Source organism: Apodemus sylvaticus, chromosome 12 (genome assembly GCF_947179515.1).
Source record: "Apodemus sylvaticus chromosome 12, mApoSyl1.1, whole genome shotgun sequence".
NCBI classification, from domain to species: Eukaryota; Metazoa; Chordata; class Mammalia; order Rodentia; family Muridae; genus Apodemus; species Apodemus sylvaticus.
This window is the reverse complement of record NC_067483.1, coordinates 83,277,850-83,300,776: the sequence shown is the minus strand read 5'-3', so window position 1 is coordinate 83,300,776 and position 22,927 is coordinate 83,277,850. Positions and strand designations below refer to the sequence as shown.

Below are 22,927 nucleotides of genomic sequence, written 5' to 3'. Positions count from 1 at the left end.
GGCAGTTGGAGCGATTGAAAACCGGTGAGTCATCCGTTCTTGGGTATAAATGGCTATCGACATCTGTGGTTTTCTAGTTACAATAGACTAGATGTTATACTACATGGTAGAGAGTCCTTTAGATTGTTATTGATGTCAGGAGATTTGCCCTAATAGCATTTAAACTTCCCAGAAATGTCAAAGACAGATTTATTCTTCTATTTAGCTTTCTATGAAAATATAAAAAGCTGAGCAAAAGAAAGTCACAAGTCACAAAGTTAATATACAAAAATGTATGCCATTTAAAAAACAGCACTGAGAGTACTACATCTCTCCAGTTGATAAGATTTTCCTGTAGGCAGCAGCCTGCACTTAGTGAAATATTGCTCTCTGAGCACGTGCGCATTCGGGCTTGTTAAAGATCTCATCTTCTGTCTCTGGAGTGAGTTGGATATTGTCCTTGACCGGAGACAGGGGCTTCTTACAAGAAGGAAGCTTTTCAGAATCTCTGCAAAAATATAACAAAGACAATTTGGTTCAGGTACTATTGGAGAAGCAGTAACCCAACTGGAAAAAACAGGGCGCAGCACATAAACCCTAGACTGTGTAGTCCATGCCAGCTCCTAGGAACACATTCAAGGCTGTATTCTGAGTTCTTTCAAAACAGCTTAAACTTTTCTTCTGTGAGTCTCTTCTGGCTTCCAAAACCACCTTCATGTGGGTGCTAGTCAATTAATAACAAACACATACACACACACAGACACACACACACAGACACACACACACAGACACACACACACACACACACACACACACACACACACACACACACACAGTGGCTGAACCAAGACAGGCTTTTCTTCTGCCACTGCCGCCCAAGCGCTGGGCTGAAGCTACGCATTTTAAGTCTCCTTCAAGCTGGCTAAGGATGAACACAGACAGAGCAAGGCTAAAAACTGAGCTGTGGTGTTTGTTTGTTTTTTGTTTTTTTTGAAATCAAATGCCCTTCTTCCCAACAGATCTTTAAGAATACCAGTAACTCTGACTGATTTCTTCTAACACCAGCTCTGTAAGGTCCCTCTCAGGAGCTTTGTAAGATCTAATTACTGTCATGATATTTGGACTTTATCTTTCCCACCGTTCTGACACCTGTACCAATAAATGCCAAAGCAGAATCTGGTAAAAACTGTCAGCAACTCAGTGTGAGTGCAGAGGCAGTAGGATTTCTGTGAGTTGAAGTTAGTCTACGTAGTGAGTTCTAGGGCAGCCAGAGCTATACTGTGAGAGTCTGTCTCCAAAGAAGAAAACCACAAAAGGAAATCCACTTAAGCCAGGCATGGTGGTCACGCCTTTAGTCCCAGCATGGGAAGGCAAAGGCAGGGGTTTCAGGCAGGCTCTCAGGTCTGCCCGCCTCCATCTCCCAATGCTGGGGTTACAGGTCAGACAGGCACCGTGGGCTTTATTAGTACATGTTGGGGATTCTCTCAGGCCCTCATCCTCACAGAGCAAGTGTTCTCAGCCAGATCCACAGCCCCAGAATTACAAATTTTCCACAAATCTAAATTTATGGGCATACTTCTAACACTCATATGACGTCTGTGCCATGGGATGTGTGTGGAGGTCAAAGGGTAACTATCTGAGTTCATTCTTTTCTCCCACTCTATGGGCCCTCAGACCAAACTCAGATTAGTAGGCTTGGAGGTGAGCATATTTGGTGAGCTATCTCAATGGTGCCTTTACATCCATCCATCTATCTATCTATCTATCTATCTATCTATCTATCTATCTATCTATCTATCTATCAAAATTAATCATCTATCTATCTATCTATCTATCTACCTACCTATCTATCAAAATCAACCATCTATCTATCTATCTATCAAAATCAATCATCTATCTATCTATCTATCTATCTAAATTAATCATCTATCTATCTATCAAAATCAATCATCTATCTATCTAAATCAATCATCTATCTATCTATCTAAATCAATCATCTATCTATCTATCAAAATCAATCATCTATCTATCTATCAAAATTAATCATCTACCTATCTATCTATCAATCAATCAAAATCAATCATCTATCTATCTATCTATCTATCTAAATCAATCATCTATCTATCAATCAATCAAAATCAATCAATCTATTATCTATCTATCTATTATCTATCTATCTATCTATTATCTATCTATTCATTATCTATCTATCTATCTATCTATCTATCTATCTATCTATCTATCTATCTATGGTTTCTATGTGTAGCTCACATAGGACTCACCTTGTAGACCATGTTGGCTCAACTCTGCCTCCTGAGTGCTGGGATTGAAAGCATGCACAACCACTAGTCAGTTTCTTTTAAATTTGAACATTTTTTTTTTTTTGGAAGAAAAGGGTTCTTCTATTTTTAATTATGCATTTGTGTCTATGAATGTGAGTGCAACGAGCAGTCCAGAGCCTAGAAAGGATGCAGTACCCCTAAAGCTGCAGTTAGTTACAGGAAGCTGTGAGGTACCCAATGTGAATACTGGGGAGGTGGGAACTGAACTCAGGTCTTTTGAAAGAGCAGTAAGTGCCCTCAAGAAAGCCATCTCTGCAGCCTTGCTTAATGTGTGTAACAACAGACCCTCTCTATAGGCACGCCTAACTGCAGAACTTCCTTGTGTCAGGTTGCAGGTCAGTCAGAGAAGCGCTGTTTACAGTTAAGTTTATCCGCTCTCAGCTCCTGCCTAAAGCCTTTGCGTTCCAGTCCTGAGCAAGGAGAAGTAACGGAACTTCTCCTCTGACAAAGCAGCCCCAGGCTGGTCTGGGAGCCAAAGGTGAGAGACAGGGACTGACTCTGGAAGCAGAGAGAGCGGGGACAGGGCTGCAGAAGCCAGCGTTCTAACTCAGAAAGGAACCAGGAAACTCACTTTTTAAACCCAAAGTTTTTCCAGAGCTCACTGATCTTTATCTGTAGTCCTGGCTTGTTCTCAGCATCACGGTGTTTTCGCTTCTGGACACTTCCTGGCTTCTTGCTCAGGCCACTGACCCTGGCGGGCACCAGGGGCTTGATCTTGGTTGTAGAAAAAGAGGCCATCGGGCTGGACCTACAGAGCCCAGGAACCTGAAGACAGACAAAGGGAACCTTGGTTACTTTTATTTTGCTTGTTAGAGACGGGCATGTGGGTCTCCGCAAATGTAATGTAATTACATGCAATCAGGTATTACTCTGTTTTCCCTGCTCCCACTTAATGAGACATTTCAGAGATTCTTACATCTCAATAGGAAATGGAATTGTATTTTGAGTAAGTTTGTCTGTTCTACCACTGTGCGAAGGTAGCATAGCTGTCTTACATTTCTTGGTGTTTTTGTTTCTACTTGAGGGCTGATTTTTTTGTTTGTTCTTTGTTTGTGACAGGATCTCTCTATATAGTTGTGGCTGTCCTGGAATTCAGAGTTCTTCCTGCCTCTGCCTCCCATGTGCTGGAATTAAAGGCCTGTGCTGTACACCGGGCCTTTAAGGCAGATATTTGTCCTGTGCATAGTAACACTGTTTCTTGGGATAGAGAGGGAGGTCTTTAAAAGTGATTAATTAATCTGGCAGACTGTACTTAAAAGTCGAAAAGCTAAACAGACAGAAGTCCACAGCTCTGCCTGGGTCCACAGAGTTTAGGTTTTTGGGAATACCCAGCAAATCATTCTCACCTTAGGAACAGACAGACACCCCATGCCTCTATTCTCAGAAATTAATTACAAATCTTAGGATGAACAATTATAAATTAGATTATGTAACATGTGTACAAGTACTTGTTACTTACATGCATGTAAAATGTTCTTTAGGAAACAGAGAAAACAATTCCAACTAGCATGTCAAACATTCAACTAAGCATAAATACGTCTGAAGAGGTTTGAAAGCAGACATTTTAAAAAAAGATCACAACACAGGCATTTTAATTTTTAATTTTTGTGTATTTTTCTTTCTTTTTTTGGGGGGAGGCAAAAATTACACATTGAAATTTGAAAAAAAATTAATTCTGAATGTTTTACCTTGTTCTGTCCAAGTATGTCTTTCTTTGAAAAGTGAGGTAAGTGTTGCTTGGAGTTTTGATTTCCTTGATTATCAAGTGACTTATCGTTACAATCCGATTCCTAGATTGCCCACAGGGAAAACAAAAATTTACTTGGGTTTTTATGACAACTCATCCAATATTCAACAAAATATGCAAAATAAGAAACTCAGAAAAATAATACAATTTCACAAAAAGACATCAAAACACAATGTACTGGCTGTTTAGTTTTGTGTGTGTGTGTGTGTATGTCAATTTGACACAGGCTGGAGTTATCACAGAGAAAGGAGCTTCAGTTGGGGAAGGGCCTCCATGAGATCCAGCTGTGGGGCATTTTCTCAATTAGTGATCAAGGGGGAAGCCCCCTTGTGGGTGGCGCCATCTCTGGGCTGATAGCCTTGGGTTCTATAAGAAAGCAAGCTGAGCAAGCCAGGGGAAGCAAGCCAGTAAGGAACATCCCTCCATGGCCTCTGTATCAGCTCCTGCTTCCTGACCTGCTTGAGTTCCAGTCCTGAATTTCTTTAGTGATGAACAGCAATGTGGAAATGTAAGCTGAATAAACCCTTTCCTCCCCAACTTGCTTTTTGGGCCTGATGTTTGTGCAGGAATAGAAAACCTGACTAAGACACACAGTTAATAAAAGGCAATAAATTAAAATGGAAAAGATACTTGTCAATTTCATTCAAGAAAGTATCAAAACATTTTCCCTGAAGAAATATTCTATAAAATATACACTTAAGGTTTTGAATTTATTTTTAAATTCATTTTTATCAGTCACTTCAGGAGCCTGTGAATTGCTGATGCTTAGCTCTAAATGGAACATACTTCTCAGCCCCCAAACCCTGCCAAAAGCCATCAAACTGCCTAGGAGGCAGAAAGTAAGTGTTGGGGGGCGGAGGGGGGGGGAATGCTGTGAGATGCTGCCTGGACAAGACACGATCTCCAGGCCCCACCCTTTCCTCTACTACAGAGCTATTGGCAGGTGACAGCTACTGGAGAGGGAGTCATTCCTTAAGGTTGTGATGCTTAGAGTTTCCATACTGCAGTGCACGGCCACACCCATACTCATATAAGAAGCACTAGTTACACTTAATGGGTTACCAAAAAAGACATGGAGTTGGGAGTAGTGGGGTAGAGGGAGACATGGGGATGGGGGAGGGAAGGGTCACATTTTGTTATGTGTACAAAATTCTCAAAGACCAAAACACATATGCTGAAGCAGAAGGGGCTGGGTTCTCCTGTCATCCTGGCAACAACTCTCAGTCACTGACTAGAAAGCAGAACCAGCACTGTTCTACCATCTCTTAGCCGTGTTATAAAATGGTCGACTGAAAACAAAAACACATCTTCCTTCCAGATGGGCCCCACTCTGAGGAGCTGTGACAAATGTTCCACTTACTTCAGCAGTGACTTTGAGGGCTCCCTCTGCCTCAGTTCCAAGCACAAGACTCTCCATAGTGTGAGATTTCTCTCACACATCAAATAGGAAGGTCAGTAGGTGTGGACGGCACCTGGCATGTCTCTAAGGTTTCCTGTATTTCTCTTGGGATTCCACAGTGGATCAGGACTTAAGAGCAAGACAAGACTGCCTTGCACCTTACTGATTTCTCTGCTGTGGCTAACAGTAGTGGTGAGTTTAGCTATTTTCTCTTTGGAGACAAGGTCTGTCTTACTGCTCTATAGCCCTAAATGGTCAGGAACTCATTACCTAGACCAAGCTATCCTCAAACTTAGAGCAACCTTCCCGCCCTGCTTCCTAATTTCTGAGATTATGGGTATACACTGCAATGCCCATCTTAAACAATTTAATTTTCAAACAGGATCTTGGTGTGTAGCCCAGGTTATAGACCTCAAAATCAGATTAAATCACTGCATCATGCCCAAATGGCTGAACAGTTTTTCTCTTACTTTTATTTTTTTCAAGACAGGGTTTCTCTGTGTAGCCCTGGCTGTCCTGGAACACAGAAATCCGCTTGTCTCTGCCTCCCAAGTGCTAGGATTAAAGGCGTGCACCACCACTGCCCGGCTAGCTGAAAGCTTTCAAAGTAAGCGAGGCAGAAAGACGTGTTCTGGAGGAAGAAAGCCAAGCTCCTCTCCCCACAGGAGCTCAGATGCTTTGCAATGTCCTCCAAACAGATGCTTCTATGGAAAAATGGTGGCGAGCCGGCCAAGTGTTCTGGAAACTCAAGTGGGCTCAAAAGGCAACATTCCACATAGTGGAGGTTCATTAAATGAAACAATTTCCCAGTTTACAGGACACAAGTCAACATGGAGTAGCTGAAGGCAAAGCAAGAGAAAGCTGGTGAGATGGCTCACTGAATGGGCGGGGCCTACAACCAAAGCTCAGTCCCTAGGATGTATGTGGTTGAGGGGCAGAACTGACTCTCTCAAGCTGTCCCCTCATCCCTCCTTGTGCACCAGGGCACATGCCAGCAGGCAGACACACACACACACACACACACACACACACACACACACACACACACACATTCATAAAATAAACCCAACTTTTAAAAAAGGGAAACAAAGGGAAACCAGAGGCAGAAGTCTCAATGGCAGTCAAATGCAGCACAGGCAAAGTCAACTGGCAAGACTTCGCATACGAATGTGTAACCTGTTTCAGTTTTCTCCAAGTGGAAACAATTTACTTCCACAGTTTAATGGCTATTTTCTTGTTTCTATCTTTCTTTCTTTCCGCTGAAGACCAGGCTGGCCTCCAACTCGGACATCACCGGCCTTTGCTTCCCAAGTGCTGGATAAAAGGTGTGTACCGCTGCCTGGCTGGTTGTTTTCGTGATTGAATCCAGCAGAGCTGTGAGGATTTTCTCAGGCTGTATGGATTTATTACATGCCATTCAATATTCCTGGGCATCAAAATTTTGCCCAATATTACTGTAAATTTACAACTTGGCAGTTATGCTGGAGTTTTAAACAGTTATAAGCTGCCACATGAGTGCTGGGAACTGAAACTGGGTTGTCTAGAAGAGCAGCCAGTGGTCTTAAATACTGAACAATCTCTCCAGCCCTGAACATGGGAGAATTTCAAATAAAAGTTGAGGAAAACCAGTTCATTTCTACAATGATGGCAAAATTTCCTCAACTGTCTGGTCAACACCTATTTCCCCATTTTTTAAGCTGGAAAGCAAAGACTTCAGAAAGAGACTCACCTCTGAATCTGAATCCTTACTGGAAGGCTGGGAGAGGCCTGAGGTGTTTAAGCTGCCTGTGGAGTCTGCGCTTTCCTGAGACCGGGAGCACCAGCCCAGCTCCTGTGAGGGCTGAGGCTTATCATCTGATTCGTCACTCTTTGAATCGCACGTGTCAGCGCCGGCACAGGCCTCAGGAAGGCAGCCAGGGGGCTCGCTCTTTCTCCGGAACTGCTGCAATGTAGTCCTTGTTGAGGGACTCGGAGTTCTTGAAAATTCCCCGAGAGTGCCAGACCAACTGAAACAACTTCTTAGTGTCCCCAGGGTGGGTGGGGACATGGTCCCCAAGAATCTGTTGGTCTCAGAAGACTGAGCTTCAGCCTCAGGAGATACAGTTACACTGCCCGGAATCTGAGCACTTGGACTGTGCGACCCATTTGTGTCAACCGGCTTCTGGCCTTCCGAGTCTGGACAGTCCAACGCCCCAAGGAAGCTGGTGGTGGCTTTGCCAGTGGCCACAGTTTCATTTAGAGGCTGGCTGCTTTCTTTTTTTGGTATGAAGTTGTCAAAATCTGGAGAACTGCAAAAAAACCTGGCAAGAAAGAAACAGGAAGATGGACCACCTTAAGTTTCAGGGTCTACTCACAAATCTATGGAAAGTCGCAAACCTACTGTTATACAGAGATCACAAAGTCCTTCCATTTGAATTGAGGCTTACATCCTACTGTCCTACTGTCTGTTTTTGGTTTTGTTTTAGAAATTTATTTACATAGTAGCACAGAGCCTAGGATTCTTTAATTCTTTTATTTGGAAGATGAGAGACAGGAGGATCTCTGACTTTAACACAAGCCTCATCTACGTAATTCTACACCAAGCAGAAAGCAAAACAAGACCCCAACCCAAATCCCCACTTCAGTTCCCAGCGCTCTTCCCCAACCAGTCTATGGTGTTACGTAGGATATTTCTAGATCTTAGAAGACAAACGGAGCCGGGCAGTGGTGGTGACGCTCGCCTGTAATCCCATCGCTTGGAAGAGGCAGGCGGATTTCTGAGTTCAAGGCCAGCCTGGTCTACAGACTGAGCTCCAGGACAGCCAGGGCCATACAGAGAAGCCCTGTCTTGAAAACAAAACGAAACAAAAAGATAAACTGAAATATTTATAGGAAAATATTAACATTAATAAAAATAACTAAGTCAGATCAGGACCTCAAAATACTAGAGAAACATCAGAAAAGAAAAAGAGAACCCTAAAGGAACAGAACCCACCCGCAGTGTGTATCTGCAGGAGCTACAGTCCTTTGCACTTGGATTCTGTATCACAGAACTAACGGGTGTGGGAGGAAACAGCAATGCATTCTGGTCTGAACTATGGTGTAGTAACTAAAATCACCTAAGGAAGGAGCCTCCGGCTGGCTCTAAGAATCTTCAGACTTAACTCTACATGTGGGCAGCTACATTTCACAGGCTAGGGTCCTGAACTGAATACAAAGACAGGGAACTGGGCAGGCGTCCACTGTTTTCTTCTTCCTGACTGTAGGTACAATGTGACCAGCAACCTCCTTCTCACAGACATGAGGCACTTTTTTTGTTTGTTTATTTTTGTTTGTTTTTCGAGACAGGCTTTCTCTGTATAGCCCTGGCTGTCCTGGAATTCATTCTGTAGACCAGGCTGGCCTTGAACTCAGAAATCCACCTGCCTCTGCCTCCCAAGTGCTGGGATTACAAGCGTGCGCCACCACTGCTGCTAGGCCTATGAGGTACTCTTGAAATGTGACCTAAGACAAACCTTTCCTTTGGTAAATTACTTTTGTCAGGCATTTCTGTTTCAGCAACAGTAAAAGTAACTGAGACATAAGGCATCTAAGAAAGACAGCATGCAGCAGGCGTCTGCAAACAGCTCAAATGGCACCCTGCAGCTGCTATACCTGCTTCTGGTCCCCGGAACTACAACTGCACCACTTCCTTCATTCCTCCTCTGTAAGAACGTTGCGAATTTATTCCTCGTCTTAGATGGAGTGTGTGCATCTGCCTTGTGAGCAGTCCCAGCATCCGGGCAGGACACAGACGTTTCCGGAGAGTTAGGTGATGTGCCATCCCCACAACCATTTTCCTTCATCTTCTTTGTAACTGACGAATACTGGCTCAACAGGTCATCTTCAGACAGTGCTTCTAAGCAAAAACAGGCACAGGTAAATGGCTGGGTGAATCCCTTCCTGGCTCTTTGCCTTGGATGTAGCAGCCCAAGTCCTGCTGCCCTGAAGGCAAATCGTGCACATGCTGAGCAGGGACGTTACACATTTAGTACAGTTTTGTTTTTTGAAAGCTATATCTTGTAAAGATTAACTGAAAATCGATTACCTTAGCTGTGTTTTACCATTTGCCAAACTGGTTAATATTTAATGTCAATTACATGTATAATTTTATATGAAATTAACTTAATCAAAAGATTTCAGGGCATAACAGATTCTGAATGACTATATTTTTATTTAAGTGTAGAAAACAATTGGACGGCAGCTTATATATAAAGCTATGATTAATGACTGAAAGTTTTTAATGCTCCAATAAAACCAGCAACCATTTACTGTTGTGGTTTCTTTTTGTTTGTTTTTTTGTCTTTTTTTTTGTTTTGTTTTTTTGAGACAGGGTTTCTCTGTGTAGCCCTGGCTGTTCAGGAACTCACTCTGTAGACCAGGCTGGCCTCGAACTCAGAAATCTGCCTGCTTCTGCCTCCCATGTGTTGGGATTACAGGTGTGTGCCACCATGCCCAGCCACTGTTGTGGTTTCTGAGGTAAGTGTGACTGTGTTCTAGCTTGGCTCTTTATTACCACGTCATGAGGTCAAGGAAGGCTGTGGGGTCAAATGCAGAATACAAAGGTGACACAGTAGGAAAGTAAGAGTACAACACAACAGTGCAGAGGACTTTAAGTGCAGCTAGCTGGGACTCCTGGTGTCTCAGTGTCCCAGTGACACCTCCTCTTACCTCAGGACAAGGATCTGTAGTGAGTTGTACAGATCTTACTCTAAGAGACTGGTTCTGGGGCTCCAGATTTTGTACTTTCTCTAATTCACTCAAATACTTTATACACGAACACAATATAATGAAATTATAACATAGAGTGGTCACAGTTTCAACAACCTACACAGAAGTTTGAAATGCCACAGCACTCTGCTCTAACAGCAACTGGAGAACTTAACCTAGGCACATATGATGACAGAAAAGGTGATGAGCAGGCTAGCAGGAGTAATCAGTCTGACTCTGCAGCAGGAAAAGCAGGGTTAAAGTGCCCCCCAGTGCACCTGACTCTTGTCTGCAGTAGCAGAGCGCACTAGCCACACCCACCTTCACAGCCGGTATGAAAGGAAACTTGCAGTTTGAAGACAAATGCCCTTGGGTCACAACTGCCACCTCAGAGTATCTGAAGGGCAGCAGGGACTGACTTAGTCCAATATTGGGGGTTTCAAACTACAAGATTAACACTTAAGGGTCAACTGGACTGGGCTGGTGAGATAGCTCGGTGGCTATTTGCTGTGCTAACCTGATGAACCGAGTTCAACACCCGGAACCCACATAAAGCTGGAAAGAAGAGATAGAGTTGTCCTCTGACCCCAGTGGTGCATGGTGGCAAAACTGCACTTCCCCCACAATACAATAATAATAAATAAAAACAAATCAGCTGTATTTCTATATATTGGCATCAATTAGAAACAGAAACACCATCTTCAAGAGGATAAAAACAATCTGAAAATATTAGAATAAATTTGACAACTGCTTCTCAACATCTTTACAGAGAACATGAGATCTCTGAGGTCCTCAATAAATAAACAGTCACTATTAATGTGATACGTACTCTGAATTACTGATTTAGTTAAATCACCATAGCTTTTTTTTTTTTTGTACCTTGCTACTAAGGTTGTTGTCTACGATGTCTGGATAGTTCCTCTGAACTCAGTACAAAACTGACTCCCTTTTCTTAGCAGGGCTTCTTCTTCTCTGCCTGATCTGGGGAGCCTGACCCCCAATATCCTACATGAGGAATGTCATATAGTCTTTCACAAACTCACAAGTTTAACTTCCTCTTTCCCAATAAGAACCCATCCAGTCGGTCCCTAGGACTCCTGCAATGACTCTCCATACAAGTGAGGCACACAATACTTTAAATTCCGGCCAATAAAGCGTCACCCTAAGAAGAACCGCTTCCCACCCTCAATGTTCATATATAGCCCAGGTTCGCCCTGAATAAAGTGCTCTTCCCTCTCCCAGTCAGACCAGCATCCTCCAGAAGGGGCTCTGCCTCATCCTCTCAGCCTGCTGTGCAGCCGCCACGCCCTAAGGGAGGAAGTGGAGCACACACGGCCAACAGGCAGACCACAGTGTTTTCTTTTCCAAAACAGGAGTTCTCTGTGCATCCGTGTATCCCTGGCTACCCCTGAAACATACTCTTTAGACAAGGCTGGCCTTGAACTCAGAGTTCCGTCTGCGTCCTCCAAAGTCCCGGCACTAATGGTGTGTGCCACCCCCACCCAGCCAGTCCTAAAAGATTTACAAAACCAGAAAGAACCCCAAACAGCGAAAAACAACTTTTGAAAAGCAGAGCTAACTCCAGGGACTTATCCTACTTGACTTTAAGATGTGCTGAACTACAGCTTGAAAAGTGTGTCTAACGGGAGGGATTTCCAACAGGAGCAAGGCAATTTCATGAGAAAAGGGAGACTCTGGGGGCCAATAGCACTACCAACCACCACATTGCCATATACAAACTGAGGAGTCCGGAGTCTCATGGTCCACTATCTATCTACACCATCTCTAAATGGAAGAACTACAAGGGCATAACTAACAGGCTAAGTCAAGGGAAGTGCAGTGACCCAGGCTTGGAAAAGACTTCTTCCTAGACCCGACCAACAACCACCAGCATTTGGAAACCATGACATACATACATACCATTTCTTGGCCTCTTCAACACGGAAGACTTCCTAGGAAGATGTAACCCTTTAGTACTAATCACTTGTTTAAGGCCCAAAGTACTTGGATTTTCCTTCAACCGAGGAGCATGGGAAACACTATTCACCTCAAGTCGAGGACAATAATTCTTGTGCCAAATGCTACTGGCAACAGGTGAGTCCTGACACGCTTTGTCATTCCAGCTGTGGCTTCTTGAGTGAGCTGGCTAGAAAAGAACAAAGAAAAGGGTTGCTTGAACAGGAGCAATGACCATCTATTTTCCCCTGCGTCTGCTTATAGTAATGTTCAATTACTGTTCAAAAGAAAACTTTTGAAGCTAGCCTGGTGAGGCAGGAGAACTGAAAATTCAAAGCTACCTAGGTTACAGTGAGTTCAGGCCTAGTCTGGGTGACTTCTTGAGCTCTGATTATTTTATCTTGAATTGAAAATGGCTCAGTGGTGCAGTCCTTGCCTGCATGTGCGGGCCTGGCAGGAGAGCGCGGGAGGATCTGACGGTCTGCATGCTATAACACTGTCTGCTCTCTTCTGCTTTGAACATGGCTTGTGTTAATAGGTCTGTCTTCCAAGGAGTGACTACCCACTACTTTATTTCTAAAACATAAAACCGAAATATTCCTAAGTAATAGCTCAACAAGGCCAGCAAAGAAAGACTGTCCCCTAAAGTCTGAGCATCACTTCAGGAATGGTCCCAGGGCACAGGATCACCTCACAGCCTTCCAACAGCATGGGGTGCAAAGGCATGTGTTCAAAGCAGTCTCCCACCTTACTCAGAAATCTATGTTTTAAAATTATTATTATTTTAAGATTTATTTATTTTATGTATGAGTACACCATAGCTCTCGTGCCTACACCAGAAGAGGACATCAGATCCCATTACAGATGGTTGTGGTTGCTGGGAATTGAACTCAGGACCTCTAGAAGAATAGTCAGTACTCTTAACTGCTGAGCCATCTCTCCAGCTTGAAATCTGTTTAATTTTAATTATTTGTTTGAGACAGGTTCTTCTGTAGTCTAGGCTAATAGAATTGATCCTCCTGCCTCGGTCTCCCATGTGCTGGGATTACAACCATGACCTCCCAGGCCTGGAAAGAAATTTGTTGAGTTCAAACCAGAACAATCTAGGTTAAAAAGTTCTAGTTTGTATCAGACCCACTTGGTACCATGCTGAAAAGGAGAAAGCTGTTCTGACAGACACTGAACCGTGTATAAAACTTCGGGGGAAGGGTTTAAGCCAGTTAATACCTGCAAGGTAACAGTTTCACTGATAGATTTATGATTACAACTGTTACTGAAGACTGCTAAAAACGCTGGTAATGCTATTTATTACAATAGACAAAGGCAGCCAAGACCAAAAAGTTAAGACACAGAAAACTGGGCTGGGTGGTAGCACACCCATTTAGTCCCAACACTTGAGAGGCAGAGGCAGGCAGATCTGAGTTCTGCGCAGTGAGTTCCAGACAGTTGGAGCTATGTAGAGAGACCCTATCTCAAAAAACAAAAACAAAACAGAAAATCTTGAAGTATGAATGCCACACATAACTAACTCCCAAATGTACTAAAACCAAAAGGCCTATTTGCTGAAAGGAAAAAAAAGAAAAAAAGACAACATTCAAACGCACTCTAAGAATGGTCAAGAAGGAAGGTTAACTTCAGGCTTGAAAACAGAAAAACAGCCTCAGCAGCATGGCTCTCAGAATTAAAAAAAAAAAAAAAAAAAAAAAAAAAAAAAAAAAAAAAAAGACTAGGAAAGCCACACTTTAGATGAAATAATTTGCTGTATACCTAACTTCCCTATAACAAGTATGAGGCACAGATTTGGGTTTCTGAATCATGGCCATCTTAGCAGCTCAGAACCTGCAGAGTCAGTGCAATGGTTTGTGAACAAACACCTTCAGCATCACTCCTGGTGAAATTATTGAATTGCTAATTCAGATGTATAAATTAACAACACAGCCAGCACTCTCCAGACTTTCATGATTCCCAACACTAAGATGAACTAACACAGGCTCTGGGCATAAATGGCCTAACACTATATACATGTATGGCGTTCTCAAAGAAGAAATTACAGTAGCAAAGCGAACTTATTGAAGAAATAAGCATGACCTGAAGAGGTGGCAGGCGCTAACAGGAGTGTATATGAGGACAGCAGTGAAGAGTTCAGACACACATGGAGAGGGAGGGAGCTTACTTAGTATCTCACGAATTAGTCTAAGACAGGATGTTTTGGGTTTTCAACAACGCCAAGTGCCAGAGTCATGCAAGATGAGACAAAAGGTGCTGAAATGTATCATATGCTGCTCTTAAAAATATTATGTAGTCAGTTTTCAGTATTAAAAAAACTAATACACCTATATTTTAAGAGATAATTTCCCTAGAATCGAGTTAATCATTTTTTAAAAGTAATTGGCGAGATGAGGTGGCACACACCTTTAATCCCAGTACCCAGGAGACAGAGGCAGACAGATAGATCTCCAGGGGTTTGAGGCCATCCTGGTCTACATAATGAGATTCTCGACAGCTAGGACTTTATAGTGAGACTCCGTCTTAAACAAACCAGAAAGACAAGCTCTCACTGTATAGCTAGGCTAACCTTGAACTTGTGGCAATTCTCCTGTCTCAGGGTCCCCAATGCTGGGAGGAGGGGGGGTTATTGAGGCTTGCCACACAGGTGAAGTCATTTTCATGCACACTCTGCATAGCTGAGTACAGAAGCGCTTCACAGCTGCTGAGCAAAGAAAGACCTATCTCAAAGTTCTTGAGACAAAACTAAAGCATGCTTTATATAACAGTTGTTAAATGTTACCATAGTGTCTGGACTGTAGTCGTCAATCTGCTCAAAAGTATTTATATCTCTATTCCCAAGTGCTATTTGAAGAGCTACGGAATCATCGACATACCTAGGTTGGTAGGGTTAAGGAAAAATGTCCCTATTAACAGGCAGCCAAACCATATTGCACTAAGATGGGAAAATGCTCTCTCTTACCAGAGAATCTTCAAGGTTAATGATGTCCATAGATCGAATTTACTGCTCACATCAGCACCACTGAAACAAGAGGCAAGGTCGCTGGCCTGTGTCCCTGCAGGTCTACCCACCTTCTTGAAGGGAAGCCTGAGTCATTCTCCCTTCCCCCACTTCAAGAGATATGGAGAAAGCTCCAGCCTCTACCCAAGGGATTCAGGATTCTGCAGCTGCCCGAGTACTGGAGACCAGTGGCCCTGGAAGGGGCCCTGTGCCCTGCTCTACCAGAAACCCTCCTGAGGAATCGGGCTTGCCTCAGAGGCTCTCGGGTGACACCTCTGATGTGCTTACTCAGAGCACCTGACCTGCTGTGGGGCTGTCAATGCCACTGGAGCAACCACTCGACACCCCACAGACAAGCCTCGGGTTACACTCAAAAACTTTTCACTAGCATGGTTTTTCGGAGATAAGTAAAACAGTACAATCTGCCCCAGAAAAAATAAAACCAATTATCAAGTTCTTCTGTCTTCCTTTTTCACTAAAGTCTCAGTACTACTAATAACAGAGTAAGTGAAAAATTCAAGGCTGTGCCTTGGAAAGGATACTGCCCAGCGTAAGTCAGCGTTTCTGGATTAACGTCATCTCCGTAGGCATTCAGAGGGACCAGCTTCCTTTGGATGGGGTCGAACACGAGCTGGTAGAGGAAAGTATTGTTGGCGCGAATAAATCCTGTGATGTAATCCTCTGGCACCGTTATATTCATCTTGAGATAATGCCCAATTTTCTTGATAACCTAACAATGGATACAACAATAGTACCTGTAAAGCTAAAGTCAGGAGTGGAGGGAGTTTTATTGATCTCCCACCTGACACTGGAAAGTGAGAGGCAAAACCCAACTGCTTTTGTCTGCCCTAAAAAGACTTAACAGAAAGAAAACACAGCCACGCCACATCACTCAAAACTCCAGTCTCATAATCAGTTTAGCACTGTTCATCATCCAAATGCCAAATATCCAGCTTAGGTCAAGTGCACACTTCTAGATTTTAAAGCCCATTCAATCCAGAAAACAAAAAAAAACCAAACAATAAATTTGAGAATTAAGGAGTCCAAGGCCATTCTTAGCTACATAGGGCAGCCTGGTATTCACAAAACCTTTTCTCAAAACATCTTTTTCAGGGCTTGGGGTGGGGTTTGAGAAGATGCAGGAAAGAGTCAGAGTGCCCACTTTGTGATTTCGATTAACATATAAACAGTGTTTCGCTTAGCTTAGTGAACAGTCACATTTTTGCTTAAGTTTCTAATCCAGTATATTGATAGCTATAATCCACATAAACAAAAATTCTTACCACACAAAACTTTCAGACCAGAAAGCCTGAGAACCACTCCCAAGGACCCAGGAGTTGAAGTTCTCATCTTTAGTCTCATTCTCCCTTCTATTAGCACCCACAGGGTACAGACGTGGTATTTAAAGCTCATTTTGAACTCCCGCATGCGAACTGCTGCTTCCTAAAGTGGAGGCCTCTCCTACCTTTACGATGTCGGGGTTATTGGCCAGTCGCAGCACTTTGCAGGCCTTTGCTAGGCCGATGCCACGCAGGGAGGCGAGGTAGTCACAGCCCGACAGGATACACATGTACCGGAACTTGTCCTCGGTGAACACATCCCCAAGCTGCTTGCACATGCCTAGCCGTGCCTGGTCCACTTCCAGTCCATTCCCAAACTGATCCATTTTTAAAATCACCTTCACACAGAGGAGAAACGGTCAATGCCTAGAAAGGCGCCTTTATCACCATTGTCTAGGTCATCACGGTCATCCCCAGGAAGCACTCTGACTCTTTTCTGCAAGACGAAGTACAAGTAGTTCCTCTTACCTTCTTTTACATTCTAAAGTGGTCAGCCTTTGATTTTTGCTATTGAGGCAACTTATGTCACTGCAGGATATATGGGAATTTAAAAGAACCTGAAATGGTCCACACCCCATTTCTCTGTCACGCAGGATGATATTCTGACAACCATCTTGCAAGCAATCTCTGAAGATGCACATATATGTTATAGCTGTTATCAAAAGGTATGGCTTTATATCTTTTGTTTTTTGGTTTTGGTTTTTTCAAGACAGGGTTTCTTTGTGTAGCCCTGACCGTACTGAACTCAATTTGTAGACCAGGCCGGCCTTGAACTCAGAAATCTGCCTGCCTCTGCCTCCCAAGTGCTGGGATTAAAGGCGTGCGCCACCACAGCCCGCATGGCTTTACATCTTAATCTCCGATTAATAATAGAACATTATAATGTTTACCATTAAATTCATTATACATTATTTCTAAAAAAAACTAAGTAATATCCTGGTCACTGATTTTGTTTACCAACCCTAATAAAAAATGCAAGGCGTATGTTATTAATATTAAAAAGTAAAACTGGTAGGGCCTGGTAGCCTGGGGTGGAGAGGAAGGAGAACTCAAGTCCAAGGCCTACCAGGCTACAGTGGGAGTCTGAGCCCAGCTTAGAGAGGCCCAGTCAGAGCATAGAGTCAAGAGGGCTGCAGCTCAGTAAGGACTTGTCTAGCACTCAAGACCACATCCGCAGAATCAAGAGATGAGCCAAACACTGAAGAATCCATAGGCTAGAGGGATGCAGCTTAGAGGGAGACGCTCGTCTGGCAAGCACAAAGCCAGGGTTTGATCACCAGCACCCAAAAAAGGCAAACCAAACCAAACCCCAAATGACAAGCGAGCTCTTCAACCTGAGGGAGCACAGAGCCTAAAACATCAATTAGCAAAACCAAAAATGACCACTATTTAAAACCAAAACTAAAACCACAAAATGCGAATCACCGACATTAAATAGGTACTCCAGAAGAGGACGCTTTTAGCTCCTCAACACCCACAATCCTCCCCGACCCTGCTCCATGTGAGACAGCTGCAGTGCAATACCTTCTTACAGCCGAATGCGAGGAGGTCGGAGTCCTCTGTGACGACAGCTTGCACGATGCCAGCCTTGTTAAGATAGGCCAGCTGGGCATCAGCTTCGTAGGGGGCCACGAGGCAGTCCACTCCCAGGGCCCGAGCAGCCTGTAAGAGACCACAGTGAACACACTGAAGGGCATAGCCAGCCTCCAGTCACCGCCGAATAAACTTCCCAAAAAGCAGTTCCTTGTAAGCAGACTATTTCTACTTTTACTTATAATATATTTTACCCTCATCTCAGAAGTATTATTTTAATCGAGTTACAGGCTTGGGTGATAGCTCGCGTGCCACACGATTCTGAAGATCTTAGGATAACAGAGTCTATGTCTAATTCCAGCCCTACCACACACAAGGGAAGGTGAGCGAGGAGAATCCTTGGAAGCTCGAGGGCCAGCTAGCATGGATAAACACTGACCAGTAACAGAGCCCTGCCTCACACAGGATGAGTGAAGGACTGACAGCCAATGCTGCCCTCTGACCTCCTCTGCAAACTGTGGTATATGCATGTCTACTCTCATGCATACACCACACACAACTTAAAAACAAAACAGAAAACAAAACCTTGAGTTGACAGTTAAACACAGATATGACCACAGTGGCCTAAGAAAGCAGCCCATGGGACTCTGTCATATCCACACACAATATCCCATTGCAGCGGATCCCAGCACGGCAGGCAGCAAGGGAGCACCACTGACCATCCCGGACTCCTCTCCTGCACTGTTGCCCTCCCTTCTTTCTGACATCTTGTTTATAGCATGGCACATCAGCAGATTCCCTTGAATCACTTGAGATCAATTTCCTCCTTCCATCCCCTGCTTTCCTTGCTGTCTCATTAACAAACAACTTACAATGAGCTCAAGAGAGCTTAGCTATTTGTTCTTGTGGCTTGGTTGGTTCCTGCTAACTCACTTTTATTACTTTGTGGGCCATGGCGTGTGTAATGTTGACAGAGCGAGTGAAGCAGTCTCGGGCTTCTGACACTTTCCCCTCTCGAAGAAGCTGCTTCCCTTTAAGAAGGTTGCTTTGTCTTCTCCTGAAAGGGAAAACAAGGCTAAATATAAAGAAGCACTTACGAGCAGATGCAAGAAACAATAACAAGACAGCAATTATAGTAACTTTGCTAGAATAAGAGTTGAATTCATCTGAAACTGCACTTCAGATCTATGGGCATATCAGCCCAAACAAGAATAAACAAGGTGGCTGTTACTGTTACTACTACTACTGCTGCTGCTGCTACTACTACTACTACTATTTTGAAGACTGGGTCTCATGTAGCTCAGGCTACCCTTACTCTAAGTAGAAGATGAGCTAGAACTCCTAACCCTTCTGTCTCTACCTCCTAAGCACTGGGATCTCTCGGGCAGCATCACAGATCCAGCTAAGCAGGTGATTAATTAAGTGTGCAAATGGTACAGCACAACTGATAGGAGACTTCCCCACAGCAATGTTTCACAGCAAAAGGTAATGGTTTTCACACGTGGCAACAATGTAACACAAACACAACATTCAAGGGAATCTGCTGATGTGCCATGCTATAAACAAAATTAAGGCTCTGGAAATCTGGTATCAAATGGCCTACAGCATCTGGCCTTCCCACAGCACAGGGAGATGTTAGCAGGAAGTCACTCACTCTCTACGAGACCGCTCCACTTCCTTCTTAGAAGGTAGAGTACATCCATCAAATACGAGAATCGGCTTGACCCCATAAGACAGCAGCATATTAACAAACTTCATACAAAATCCTACATACCTATGGGAAAGAAAGTGAAAAAGCATTTGTGCACTTTGAGTCTCTTAAAATTGTATGATGATGATGATGATGCTTTATTTAAGGCCAAATGAAACAACTATGAAGGATTTTGGTTTTTGATGCTAAATTTTCCAAAAGAAACAGAGTTAGATGAGTTCAAATTCTGTTGTTCCAATAGCTTTTACTCTTCCAATAAAAAACATGGTTTGAAAAATCTCAAATCTATTGAAAAGTTTTAAGAATACAGAAAACACTTGACTTCTTCCACAACACCTTAGCGAATCTGAGTCATTTGACAGTATTATTTAAATTTCATACACCTTGCCCAGAATGCTTCCAAGGACAAATGATGTCCAGGTTTGTGTTGACTAACATGGTGGCCAGGGTGTCTGGTCTTCACAACATTTTATGGCAACGTGGAAGCTGTGCCAACACGCAGCCAGAATACGAGAAAGAGGCTGAATACAGGGCTCCTGAGGGAGGGCGTTAGCACGCCACGCCATTCCTGTTCTCATATCCAGGATCGAATGGCACTTAAGCTCACCTTTCAAACCAAAGGCAGGAAGAAAATGTAAAGCAATTAATTGTACCAAATATAACTTCTAAGTTGTCAGGGGAAAATTTAAATCCATAGCAGATATTAAACATTTAGTTTTAAAAAAAAAAGTATATAGTTTCAAAAACAAAGTATATACAACTAGAAACTAAGTTTTCTTGGTTGAGAAACCATTCAAATACAAGACAGTTGTGGTTTGAATGAGAATGGTCCTCATGCCTCCTGTGTTTGAATGCTTGGTCCCCAGTTGGTAGAAGGATTTGGGAAGAATTAGGAGCCGTGTCATTGGGAGCAGGCTCTGAGGAATTAGAAGCTCACACCAAGTCATTCTGTTAGCTCTCTCTGCCTCATGCTTGTGGCTCAAGATTTAAGCTCTTAGCTACGGCTTCAGCACCATGCCTACCCCCACTGCCTGCCTTCATCTATCCTAGAATGGTGTGCTTTCTGGTTTTGATACAGCCCCAGGTAGTTGAGGCTGGCCTGGAATTTACTATAGCCAAGGATGACCGTGGACCTCTGTTCCTCTTCCTGCAGAAGTCCTACCAGATGTGCCACCCATACCCAGCTTCCTGTATGCTAGGGACTGAGCCCGGGGCTTCATGAATGCTGAGCAAGCATTTCTATGAACTGTGCTATATCCACAGCATCTCGGTCCCCTTCCCCCATCTTTGTTTCTCCAGTCATTGTTTCAATAAAATCATTTAGTAAGGGCATATATGTAGAGCATTGCCAGACTTCCTTCTAGGTCTTAAACAAACTAATAGACATTCCAAACTCACCTATCGGTGGGTTCCCCTTTGGCAAGCTTCTCAGCACAAGCAATGGCTCCTTTGTGAAGCCAGCAATAGGTATCCACAGCCACTGCCTGTCCTTTGTACTTCTTCACACTGACAGGTTCAGAAGCTTCTTTGATGAACTGAAGTAACCCTTGAATCCCCATAGCGCCAAGTTAAAACTACATGATGCAAAAGGAAAAAGGGAAAACACTAAAGCAAGGCTTATTTACCAAAAAGCTTTAGAAATAGAAATTCAGCCTGGAGTCTAGTACAGAAACTAGCATTTAGCTAATGGCTGGCCTTCTCCCTGGCAACTTCTGTAGCTCAGAACTTTGTTAATCACCAACACTAACCTGAACACCACTGGAGAGTTCCTTCATGGTTATTTCCAAAATGTTTTCATACTTACAATCCTAGCATGGGCTCTCAACTCTTAACAGTCCTAAGCACTTGGGATTAATTAACAAAACTTTGAGTCTCTCCTTTCAAAAGAGTACTATGAGCCTATGAAACTGCATGCTATGGTATATATCCACCACAATATTAAAGGGACGCATCCAAAGTTCAGTGTAGAAACTCCAAAGTTTGGAGAAAGGCAGACATTTCAACTGAAAAGTAATCAGACTTACGGGAACAGATCTGTGCTTTTATATGTCAGCAATCCCATACCATCAGAATGGTTTATTCCAAGCAATACTCTGGTAATTAGCCATGGTGGCATCTAGGGGTAATTTCGTCGGACTCACGATGCTCTTAGCTAGCAGTCCTGACGCTTGGGCGGTTCAGCTACCTTTAAGACCATGCCCATTAATTATGATTCCCTAGAGAGGGCATGAAATTTTTTTTTAAATTCTTAATTTTAAATATCAGGCAATTTGGATGTAGGTGGGTCTGGGTAAAACGAGCCCACTACGTTTAAAAGACGTCTCTAAAACATAATTTTGTGCAAGCCGGGGTGGGGGGGGGGAGGACATAATTAATTACATTTCGTGAAATTTCCGTAAGTTTCTTCTAGGCCAAGTAAATCTCGAATAAATAATTTCCTCTTTAGTACAGGAGTGTCTGAGCGCCATGTGGCGCATTAACACCAGAAGGTCGCCGGAGGCAACAGCAGCAGCGGCTTCACGTTAGTTCTGTCTTCCGAATGAACAGGCATGGCCCTCAAGCCCATTCCAGGCACCTTGGCTCCTCAAACCTGCATATGAAAGGACGCATACAAAGGAAACTAGTCGCTAGGTACGACACTCGTCAGCCCACCTCTGCAGAAAGCGGGAGACCCGGAGGCCAAGGCAGTTGCCTACGGACGTCCACCTCGCGCTCCACACTCCCGCTCACTTCCCGGAGATCCGGGTCTCGCGCCGAGGGGCAGAAGACACGTGGATCGGAGCCGTGGGGAACCAATTTTCCTCCACACAACCCGCTCCTCTAGGGACCGCCCCCCCTGCCCGCAAAGGGGCTCGCTCACCTAGGGTTCAGAACACCCGCGGGCTGCTGCTGCAAGCGCAGCCATGGACCTTTCAATTTGCGCGGGACCGGGAGACCCCGCCCAGCGGACATGACGTCCATGGGCATCCTGAGCCGCAGTCTCCACCTCCCGCTTTCTATGATCTGACTTTCCTCTTTTCCGAGTCCAGAACCCTTCCTTGCAAGGTAGGAGCTCCACCGCCAATGACCAATGCCAGCTCGAACTCGGTGAAGCTAGAACCAAAAGGTCCGCTTGACCGTAAGAGAAGTGGGGTGGTGGTGAGGGAGGTGGCAAGAGAGAGCGAGACACCCGCCCCGGAAGTTAC

At 43.9% G+C, this 22,927-nt stretch overlaps 1 protein-coding gene across 2 annotated transcripts; it reads right to left on the bottom strand.

Moving 5' to 3' along the window:
* Positions 1 to 257: 257 nt before the first annotated feature.
* Exo1 (exonuclease 1) lies at positions 258 to 22,693 on the bottom strand. 2 transcript variants are annotated; one of them, XM_052200630.1, is made up of 15 exons: positions 22,603 to 22,693; positions 22,122 to 22,332; positions 21,141 to 21,316; positions 19,686 to 19,805; positions 18,965 to 19,088; positions 18,023 to 18,160; positions 16,624 to 16,836; positions 15,701 to 15,888; positions 14,940 to 15,033; positions 12,116 to 12,341; positions 9,101 to 9,344; positions 7,197 to 7,767; positions 4,010 to 4,111; positions 2,893 to 3,086; positions 258 to 487 (listed from the first exon to the last, which is right to left on the bottom strand). In XM_052200630.1, the coding sequence occupies exons 3-15, from the start codon at positions 21,299 to 21,301 to the stop codon at positions 352 to 354; spliced, it is 2,511 nt and encodes an 836-aa protein (XP_052056590.1). In that variant the 5' UTR covers positions 21,302 to 21,316; positions 22,122 to 22,332; positions 22,603 to 22,693; the 3' UTR covers positions 258 to 351. The 2 variants fall into 2 exon arrangements, with proteins under 2 accessions (XP_052056590.1, XP_052056591.1); XM_052200631.1 differs by having other exon boundaries at positions 9,101 to 9,341.
* Between the last annotated feature and the right edge of the window lie 234 nt (positions 22,694 to 22,927).

What these genes read in the sequence shown, in the direction of transcription:
- Exo1 (XM_052200630.1), bottom strand. Translation starts at nt 21,301, where the DNA reads ATGGGGATTCAAGGGTTACTTCAGTTCATCAAAGAAGCTTCTGAACCT. An exon ending in TGGCCCACAAAGTAATAAAA is followed by an intron (nt 18,161 to 18,964) that starts GTGAGTTAGCAG and finishes GGTCTCTTACAG; the next exon opens with GCTGCTCGGGCCCTGGGAGT. An exon ending in GTAAGGATTCAGATTCAGAG is followed by an intron (nt 4,112 to 7,196) that starts GTGAGTCTCTTT and finishes TGGGCAATCTAG; the next exon opens with GAATCGGATTGTAACGATAA.